This window comes from Mandrillus leucophaeus, unplaced genomic scaffold (genome assembly GCF_000951045.1).
Source record: "Mandrillus leucophaeus isolate KB7577 unplaced genomic scaffold, Mleu.le_1.0 Scaffold2, whole genome shotgun sequence".
Lineage (NCBI taxonomy): Eukaryota > Metazoa > Chordata > Mammalia > Primates > Cercopithecidae > Mandrillus > Mandrillus leucophaeus.
Genome location: NW_012102031.1, coordinates 848,394 through 858,775, shown reverse-complemented (window position 1 = coordinate 858,775; position 10,382 = coordinate 848,394). Strand labels below are relative to the sequence as shown.

At 47.0% G+C, this 10,382-nt stretch overlaps 1 protein-coding gene across 1 annotated transcript in view; it reads left to right on the top strand.

The window, feature by feature from the left end:
- Positions 1 to 10,382, top strand: part of MEI1 (meiosis inhibitor 1) — a 120,692-nt gene that overhangs the window by 57,843 nt on the left and 52,467 nt on the right. Inside the window, exons 16-18 of the mRNA XM_011978757.1 lie at positions 3,346 to 3,406; positions 5,821 to 5,918; positions 8,019 to 8,187. Of these exons, the coding sequence (XP_011834147.1) occupies positions 3,346 to 3,406; positions 5,821 to 5,918; positions 8,019 to 8,187 (328 nt within the window). The remainder of the gene's footprint in view (positions 1 to 3,345; positions 3,407 to 5,820; positions 5,919 to 8,018; positions 8,188 to 10,382) is intronic.

Sequence of the window (10,382 nt, the reverse complement as noted above, 5' to 3'; positions counted from 1 at the left end):
AGGTGTGAACCACTGTTCCTGGCCTTTTTTTTTTTTTTTTTTTTTGAGACGGAGTTTCGCTCTTGTTGCCCAGACTGGAGTGCAATGGCACAATCTCGGCTCACCACAGCCTCTGTCTCCCGGGTTCAAGTGATTCTCCTGCATCAGCCTCCCGAGTAGCTGAGATTACAGGCATGTGCCACCATGCCCAGCTAATTTCGTATTTTTAGTAGAGATGGGGGTTTCTCCATGTTGGCCGGGCTGGTCTCGATCTCCTAACCTCAGGTGATCTGGCCACCTTGGCCTCCCAAAGTGTTGGCATTACAGACATGAGCCACCACACCTGGCCTGGAATTTGGATTTTATCCTAGGAGTTTTGTTGAGTTTTAAAGAAGTGGAGCAACATTTCAGATTTCTGTTTCAGAAAGATCTTTCTTGGAGCTGTGTGGACTATGAGTTAAGAGGGAGGCAGATTGGAGGCATGTATCTCAGCCTCTTGGATTAACTCAGGTTGGTGGTAGGAACTAAGGTAGTGTTGGGGCATGGAATAGTTGGATGTAGGGCTTGAAAGAGAGGGAACAGTGCAGGGTAATGCCTGACTTCTGGCTGCCTTCTATGTGGATGGTGGTGTGTTAACTGATAGAAGGCTCACTGCAGGAGGATCTGGTTTGGGGAGGCAGTAGAGGATACGGTCAGTTTGGGTCAGGGTGAATGTGAGATGTTCCAGTGAAGATGTTAGGTGGGTAATTGTCTGAAGACAAGGGAGAGATCTGGGATTTAGATACAGGTATAGAAATCTTCAGCATCCAGCCTTTCATTCATTCAACAAATATTGGGCACCTACTGCATGCAACATATCATGCTACAGCTGGAGATTTAGCAGTGAACAAAACAGACCCCTGTCCTTGTGAGGCTGACTCCTCAGTGGGGATCAGGTGAGATTCTTCAAAGTTGAGTGTGTAAAATGAAATGATGAAAGAAGTCAAGACAAAATTAAGAGAGAAGCATTTAATGGTCAGGAGGAGGAAAGTACGAGCATTTGGAGAGGGAGGAAGGAAACCAGAAGGGTATGACATTAAGAAAGCCAAATGAAGAGAGTTTTGTGGATTGGGGAGTAGTCAGGAGTGTGAAATGCATCGCAGAGGTCAAGTAAGATGAAGTTTAAAAATGTCCATTGGACTTGGCTTCATGGCAGCTTTTGGCCACATTGGCCAGAGCAGTTTCTGTGGAGTGGTTGGAATGGAAGACAGACCAGAGTGAGTTGAAGAATGAGTGCAAGATGAGGCAGTAGAGACAGAATACACAACTCTTTTGACAAGTTTCATGTGAGGGGAAGGTGAGAAACAGGGGTATGAGCAGAGGGGAACATGGAATTAGGAAGGATTTTTCTACCCCCTAGGATTGGAAACACATCTGATTAGCTGCTCATAGGAAGAAGCAGTAGAGAGACTGTGGTTGTTAGCCCATATGAGTTGAAATTCTTTTCACCTCTCTTAACTTGTGTATTGAGATTGCATAAATTAATTTTCTTATCTCCAGTGTCCTTAGCTAGAACATGGTGATAATAGTGAGAATTAAACGAGATGATTATATAGATTTCCTGAAGACTGCATCCCTCAGCCATTGTGATAACTGATACACACTTCTTCCCTTCCTTCTAACATTCTTCCTGCCTGCCATACTTCAGGACCCAAGAGGTAGTCTTGGGGCGCTGGATGAGAGGCAAGTGTAGATCTCTTGGGGGCAGTGGTGGGGAATAGGGGATGTAGAAAAAGGCTGTGAGATCTATAGGGAGATCTGTGCAGCATAAAGCCAGGTAGCACAGGATTAGAGGCTCAACCTGCAAGAGGGAGGAGGGAAGCAGGCACTGCCAGCCAGGAATGGTATGGAGACCTGGAGTAGGAGGGTGGAGAAACTCTGGATCCCTGAGAGATTGGGCCAAGAGGAGCGCATCTGGAAGGGAAGCTTGGTGCCCCTTCCCTGGGGAAGTCATGGGTTAAATTGTTACCCCAGAGAGTTGCTGTGAAACCCTGAGGGATTCCCTATCAGCTGCTTTAGCCCCAGGATAAAATACAGATTATTCCCAACTCAGGGGCTGGTGAAATGGGAGCTTCTGAGTCTTCTTTATCTAGGATTCTGCTTTACAGTGGCCCAGGGAAGGCAGAACAGAGTTTAGTATTGGCTGAAAGCCTTACTGGGGAGACTGGGAGGAGCCAGAAGCACAAGGGCCTGGGCCAGGGTCAACAGCTAAGGCAGAAACTGCTGGCCAGGCCACAGTGGCTCACGCCTGTAATCCCAGCACTTTGGGAGGCCGAGGTGGGCGGATCACCTGAGGTCCGGAGTTCAATACCAACCTGACCAACATGTAGAAACCCTGTCTTTACTAAAAATACAAAATTAGCTGGGCATGGTGGCACATGCCTGTAATCCCAGCTACCCAGGAGGCTGAGGCAGGAGAATTGCTTGAACCTGGGAGATGCAGGTTGCAGTGAGCCAAGATCGTGCCATGGCACTCTAGCCTGGGCAATAAGAGTGAAACTCCATCTTAAAAAAAAAAAAAAAAAAAAAGGCTGGGCGCAGTGGCTCACACCTGTAATCCAGCACTTTGGGAGGCCGAGGTGGGCGGATCATGAGGTCAAGAGATTGAGACCATCCTGGCCAACATGGTGAAACCCCGTCTCTACTAAAAATACTAAGCTGGGTGTGGTGGTGCGCACCTGTAGTCCCAGTTACTTGGGAGGCTGAAGCAGGATAATCGCTTGAACCCGGGAGGCGGAGGTTGTAGTGAGCCGATATCATGCCACTGCACTCCAGCCTGGCGACAAAGTGAGACTCCATCTCAAAAAAAAAAAAAAAAAGGAAAGATAATGTTATCGGACCCCTGTTCTGAGAACCAATTGCTTTCAACAGACAGTTTAGAGATGAGAATAAAATAATAACTACTCCTGTTCTTTCTGCATCTGAAACTGGATTGTTTTCTATGAAACTGGAAGAAGGGATAGAAGGAGCAGATGTGCCCTTCCTAGGTCCTTGTCAAATGTCCCAAATTGTAATGGAGGATCATTCAGAATGGAAGAAAATGAGCACTTATTGCAGCACTTACTTTGAGTCAAGTACTTGTTAGATGTTCTCCATGCATTTATCTTACTTAGCTTTATAGCAGCCTGTGAGGTACAAATATCAAAACTGAGTCTCAGAGAAGTTAAAAAACCTTTCCAGAGTGAAACTGCCAGATAGAGATGGAGCACATTTTGAACCAGGTCTGTGTAACTCTAAAACCAGAGCTTTTTGATACCACCCAGGCTTGGGACTCTCTGTGACAAGTCTGGTTTAAACTGCTTCTGCTTTATTCCCACTTCTCCGAAGCTGCCTCATCCTTCATACGACTGACCCTGGAGCTGAAGGCCAGGTTTTGCAGTGGTCTGAGGTATGTGTGGTCCCAGGCAAGATTGAGTGGCCAAGGGGCCAATGTCCTTCTTGACGGGACAAGTGGGAATTGTTGGCTGGTGTGTTTTAGTCATGAGCTCATGGTGGTGTTGACATAGTGTCTGCCTTGCTCAGCATCTGGTGCAATAAGCTGAACATGCTTCTGTAGGTTGTATTGAATCTTGCCTGGTAAGGATCTTATGCCTGGTGATACTTGGATGGGTACCTGTCACATCAAAACTGGGAGAGGCCTGGCACAGTGGCTCATGGCTGTAATCCCAGCACTTTGGGAGGCCAAGATGGGAGGATTGCTTGAAGACAGCAGTTCAAGATCAACTTAAGCAGCATAGCAAGACCCTAGTCTCTATAAATATATATATATATTTTTGAGATGGAGTCTTGCTGTGTCACCCAGGCTGGAGTACAGTGGTACAATCTTGGCTCACTGCAACAACCACCTCCTGGGTTCAAGCAATTCTCCTGCCTCAGAACCTCAGTAGCTGGGATTATAGGTGCCTGCCACCACATCTGGCTAATTTTTGTATTTTTAGTAGAAATGGGGTTTCACCATGTTGGCCAGACTGGTCTCGAACTCCTGACCTCAGGTGATCCGCCCGCCTTGGCCTCCCAAAGTGCTGGGATTACAGGTTTGAGCCACCATGGCTGGCCACAAAAGTTTTTTTTTTTTTTAGCTAGACCTGGTGGTACACACCTCTAGTCTCAGATACTCAGGAGGCTGAGGCGAGAGGATCCTTGAGCCTAGGAGGTCAAAGCAGCAGTGAGACCTTGTCTCTCTCTGTCCAAAATGCCCCCCAAAACTGGAAGGGCTTTCAGAGATCATTTGTTTAACCTCTCATTTAAATGAGGAAACTGGATGGATTAAGCAGGAAACTCCGGCTGAGGCAGAAGATTGGCTTGAACCCGGGAGGTGGAGGTTGCAGTGAGCTTCTCGAGATAGCACCACTGCACTCCAGCCTGGGTGACAGAGTGAGATTCCATCTTTAAAAAAAAAAAAAAAAAAAAAAAAAAAAAAAAAAGCTGCAGTGAGCTATGATCTCACCCCACTCTAGCCGGAGCGACAGAGTGAGACCACTGAGGAAATTGAGGACCTCAAAGGGGAAAGGATGCAGTGCCTGTCATGTTCTAGTTTCTACCAGCTCTCCAATTCTAGAGGAGAAACTCTCTTGTTAAAGTAGAGGTTGCTGCCTCAGTCTCTGTCTTGTTAGATTTCTAGAGCAGCCTCTGTACCTTCTCATTTATGATTTGCCCCCTGTTTCTGTATTTACTAAGAAGATTAATTTGTTACTTCCCCCAGCCTACAAGCTGGCTACAATGCAGTGCCCAGCTTTCCTTCCATAATACTGAATACACCATCCAACATTTAGGAGAGAATACAAGGACCCACCTGCATTGAAAGTCAAAATTTTGGAAGTACTCCTTGACTGCCCATGTGGGGTTCAGCTGCTGCTGCTTTTTCTAGTACTTCCTCAGCCCTTTTCTGGCCTAGGGGCACTTTTTTATTTGTATGTTTTATTAAATTGGAGCTTATAGCCCCCACTTCATATTTTTTCAGTAAATTTTTAGTGAGTGCATATATGGGCCAGGTGTCCAAGTTACAGCTGAAGCAGCAGGTTCCATATTTACTTTTTTTTTTTTTTTTAAGACAAAGCCTTGCTCTTGTCACCCAGGCTGGAGTGCAATGGCACGATTTCGGCTCACTGCAACCTCTGCTTTCTGGGTTCAAGCAATTCTCCTGCCTCAGCATCCCGAGTAGCTGGAATTCCAGGTACCTGCCACCACGCCTAGCAAATTTTTGTATTATTATATTTGAGACCGAGTCTCCCTCTGTCGCCCAGGCTAGAGTGCAATGGCGCTATCTTGGCTCACTGCAACCTCTGCCTTCTGAGTTCAAGCGATTCTCCTGCCTCAGCCTCCTGAGTAGCTGGGTTTACAGGCGTGCGCCACAACGCCTGGCTAATTTTGTATTTTTAGTAGAGACAGGGTTTCACCACGTTGGTCAGGCTGGTCTGGAACTCCTGACCTCGTGATCTGCCTGCCTCAGCCTCCAAAGTGCTGGGATTACAGGCATGAGCCACTGTGCCTGGCCAAATTTTTGTGTTTTTAGTAGAGATGGGGTTTCACCATTTTGGCCAGGCTGGTCTCAAACTCCTGACCTTAGGTGATCCACCCACCTTGGCTTCCCAAAGTTCTAGAATTACAGGCATAAGCCACTGTGCCCAGCCCCATATTTACTTTTCATAGCCACCTTAGGACGTCTTCTGCCATGGCCATGGCTAGAATTTCACTAGCCTCTGGCACAAAGCAGTGGTGCCCAGGCATATGGCAGGGATAATGCTCTCCCAGTCAAAGTAGCAATGTCTTCTCTTCTGTTCTTTCTTCTTCTCCCTCTCTAAGTCACTCAGCCCTAAACCAGGTGTGTTCCAATTTCCTCTACTATATGTGCCTCAACCTTCTCTCAGCTCCAGAGAAGACAGGACCACCTTCTGAAGAAGGTAAGATGCTACAATTTGACCACTCATGTGGCCTGTGCTGGTCTTTAGAGTCTGGGTGCCTTGCTGATTGACTAGATAGTGAGTTAGTACAGGCATGAGATTTCTTTGCTTGAGGCTGTCCAGAGGAATCGGAGTGATACTATTATAGGTTGATTCCTAGGGATGTGAAATAATAGAACTGTAAAATGATGGAACCCAAGGCTCCTGGCACCTTAGAGTTGAGAAGGATCCTCATGTCCATCAAGTCCAGTTCCTTCTTCCTGACAGTCGCCTCTGCAACATCCCCACACCAGGCCTCAGGAGTCCAGTGTTCACTATAGCATGAATAGTGTGTTCTGTTTCTTCATTCATTCAAGTAGTGTTTCTTTCCTTCCTCCCTCCCTCGCTCGCTTCCTCCCTCCCTCCCTCCCTCCCTCCCTTCCTTCCTGTCTTGGTCTCCCAAAGTGCTGGGATTACTGGCTTGAGCCACCATGCCTGTTCTTCTTTCCTATTCTTTTGGTATTAAAATATTCCTTCTTTTATGAAACCGTTTTCATAAGAAATCTAGAAATCTCTGCCCTCAGGATAAAGTCCCACTTCTTTAAGTGGCATTTGCTTAAAGGTCTTTCACAGTTCAGCTACAGATTACATCACATAGTTCCCCAGCTGCTGACACCCCACATCTATTCACTGACTGTCCAGTCACACTGAATGGAAACATGGCATGTCTTCTCATGCCTTCGGGCCTCTGAACACCTCGCTTCCTTTTCTCTTTTCTCCTGTCGCTGCCTCTTTTCTCCTCACCCTCCACAGCTTGTTTGTTTGTTTCTTTCTTTTTCTTTTTTTTTTTTTGAGATGGTGTCTCGCTCTGTCACCCAGGCTGGAGTGCAGTTGTGCGATCTTGGCTCACTGCAGGCTCCGCCCCCACCGAGTTCACGCCATTCTTCTGCCTCAGCCTCCCGAGTAGCTGGGACTACAGGGGCCCGCTACCTCGCCTGGCTAATTTTTTGTATTTTTAGTAGAGAAGGGGTTTCACTGTGTTAGCCAGGATGGTCTCCATCCTGACCTCGTGATCCGCCCGCCTTGACCTCCCAAAGCTTTCTTTCTTTTTTCTGAGATGGAGTTTTGCACTTGTCACCCAGGCTGGAGTGCAATGGTGCCATCTCGGCTCACTGCAACCTCTGCCTCCTGGGTTCAAGTGATTCTCCCACCTCAGCCTCCCAAGTAGCTGGGATTATAGGCACCCGCCATCATGGCCGGCTAATTTTTGTATTTTTGTAGGGACAGGGTTTCACTATGTTGGCCAGGCTGGTCTTGAACTCCTGACCTCAGGTGATCTGCCCTTCTCAGCCTCCCAAAATGCTGGGATTATAGGTGTGAGCCACGGCACCCAGCCCACAGTTTCTTCCTCTTTGATCTTGCCTTCCCCATGCCAGGCTATCTGAGTCACTCCCTCCTCAATATGGTGCTGACCACATGTCCTGCAATTGCCTGTCTCATTATATGTCTCTTCCCATCAGCTGCCAGTTCTTGGAGGTAGGGCCTGGATCTCACAGTCTGTCCTAAGAATAGTAGCCACTCAATGAACATATGTCAAATGAATGAAAGAATGAATGTTTTTGGGAGGTGGAGGTGGGTGGATCACCTGAGGTCAGGAGTTCGAGACTAGCCTGGCCAACATGGTGAAACCCCATCTCTACTAAAAATACAAAAAATTAGCTGGGCATGGTGGTGGGTGCCTGTAATCCTAGCTACTTGGGAGGTTGAGGCAGGAGAATTGCTTGAACCCAGAAGGGGGAGGTTGCAGTGAGCCGAGATCGTGCCGTTGCACTCCAGCATGGGCAACAGAGTGAGACTCTGTCAAAAGAAAAAAGGAAATAAAAAAGAATGAATGTTAATTTTTGAGACATATCCATGTCCTTCCTCTTGTTAACTTTAGTCTTTCCTGGTAGGCTGAACCTTGCTCAAAGGAAGAGGAGCCTCTGATTTCCTTATTTCCTTCTATACTGCATTTACCCTTGCTGCCCTGTGCAGTACTCTGCATGTAGTAGGTACTAATGTGCTGATTACCTGTTCTCCTATGTTCTCTGTGTGGCTTTCCTCTACTTGTTCCCTCCCTAGAACTCTCTGCAGTGTCTGAGCTCCTACAGCACGGGCTGCCCCAGATAAGCAGCAGGAGCCCTGAAAGCCTTGCCTTCCTGTCTGATCGCCAGTACATGGAGGGAGCTGCTCGCCAGAGACAGTACTGCATCCTGCTACTCTTCTACTTGGCCTACATCCACGAGGACAGGTCAGTGCACAAAAGTGATGGCTGGTGGTGGGTCTTGGGACCTTCATCAGCAGTTCAGTTCAGTATTCACAGAGGCATCCCTCCAAGCCTGATGCTGGGCACTGGGGACACAGGGATAAGTAAGAAATGGGTTGTGTCCCTGAGAGGCTCGTATCTTGGAAGGGGGTTAGAACAGGTGGGTAGACACTGTGCTGAGAGACAGAGGCCTGGAAAGCCAATGAGTATTCCTTGCTATCCTTGAGGGTGGTGTTTGTGCACAGAAAAAAAACTTCAGTTTACTTTGGTTTTAATCATTACTATCCAATTTATTACATTTTAAAAATCATGGCTGGGCATGGTGGCTCACGCCTGTAACCCCAGTGCTTTGGGAGGCCAAGGTGGGCCAATCACTTGAGGTCAGGAGTTCGAGACCAGCCTGGCCATCACGGCGAAACCCTGTCTCCACAAAACATACAAAAATTAGCTGGTCGTAGTGGTCCACACCTACAATCCCAGCTACTCCGGAGGCTGAGACAGGAGAATTGCTTGAACCCAGGAGGCAGAGGTTGCAGTGAGCCAAGATCATGCCACTGCACTCTAGCCTGGGTGACAGAGTGAGACTCCATCTCAAAAAGGATATAAAAATAAAAGGACTGTTCTTTCTTAAACTTTAAGAAATAATTTATTGGGCTAGGCGCGGTGGCTGACACCTGTAATCACAGCACTTTGGGAGGCCGAGGCAGGTGGATCACCTGAGGTCAGGAGTTTGAGACCAGCCTGACCAACAAGGTGAAACCCCATCTCTACTAAAAGGGCATCGTGGTGGGTGCCTGTAATCCCAGCTACTTGGGAGGCTGAGGCAGGAGAATTGTTTGAACCCAGGAGGGGGAAGTTGCAGTGAGCCGAGATCGTGCCATTGCACTCCAGCATGGGCAACAGAGTGATACTCTGTCCCAAAAAATAAATAAGTTAATAAATTAATAATAATAATTTATTGGCCGGGTACGGTGACTTACACCTGTAATCCCAGCACTTTGGGAGGCCGAGGTAGGTGGATCACCTGAGTTCAGGAGTTCAAGACCAACCTGACCACCATGGTGAAACCCTGTCTCTACTAAAAATACAAAATTAGCCGGACATGGTGGCGACCATCTGTAATCCCAACTATTCAGGAGGCTGAAGCAGGAGAATCACTTGAACTTGGGAGGCAGAGGTTGCAGTGAGCTAATATTTCGCCATTGCTCTCCAGCCTGGGCAACAGAGTGAGACTCAGTCTTAAAAAAAAAAAAAAATTATTGAGGTAAAATTTACACAACATAAGCTTGACCATTTTAAAGTGAACAATTCAGTGGTATTTAGTATTAATTTAAAATGTGCAACCACCACCTTCATCTAGTTCTAGAACATTTCCATCACTGCAAAGCTGTCACTTCCATTCCTCCTCCCTCCCCAGCTCCTGGCAACCAACAATCTGTTCTGACTCTTTGGATTTACCTATTCTGAATATTTCATATAGATGGAATCATACAAAGTGTGACTTTTTGTGTCTGGCTTCTTCCACTTAGCATAACATTTTAGAAGTCCATCCAGTGAGCATAATGTTTGTATCGTGTATCAGTACTTCATTCCTTTTATGGCTGAATAATATACCTTTGTATATATACACCATAATTTGCTTTTATTCACCTATTGATGGACATTTGGGCTCTTTCCACCTTTTGGCTGTTGTGAATAGTGCTGTTGTAAACATGTGTGTACATGTATTTGTTTGAGTAGTGTTTTTAATTCTTTTTGGGTATATTCTCAATCCTCTCACCTTAGCCTCCCCAAATGCTACCATTACGGGCATGAGCCACCACACCTGGCCTCCTGTTTGCTGTCTTTTCGCTTTCTTTTCTTTCTTCCTTTCCATTCCTGTCCTGTCCTGTCCTTTCCCCTATTCCCTCCCCTCCTCTCCTCTCCCTTCACCTCCCTTCCTCTTCCCTCCCCTCCCCTACTCTACCCTCCCTTTTTCCTTACCTTCCCCTTCCCCGTTCCTCTTCCTTTCCTTTCGTATCTTGCTGTCTCACCAAGGCTGAAATGCAGTAGCACAATCATGGCTCACTGCAGCCTCAACCTCCTGGGCTCTAGCAATCCTCCCATCTCAGCCTCCCAAGTAGCTGGCACTATAGGCATGCATCTCCACAAATGGCTAAATTTTTTTTTTTTTTTTTTTT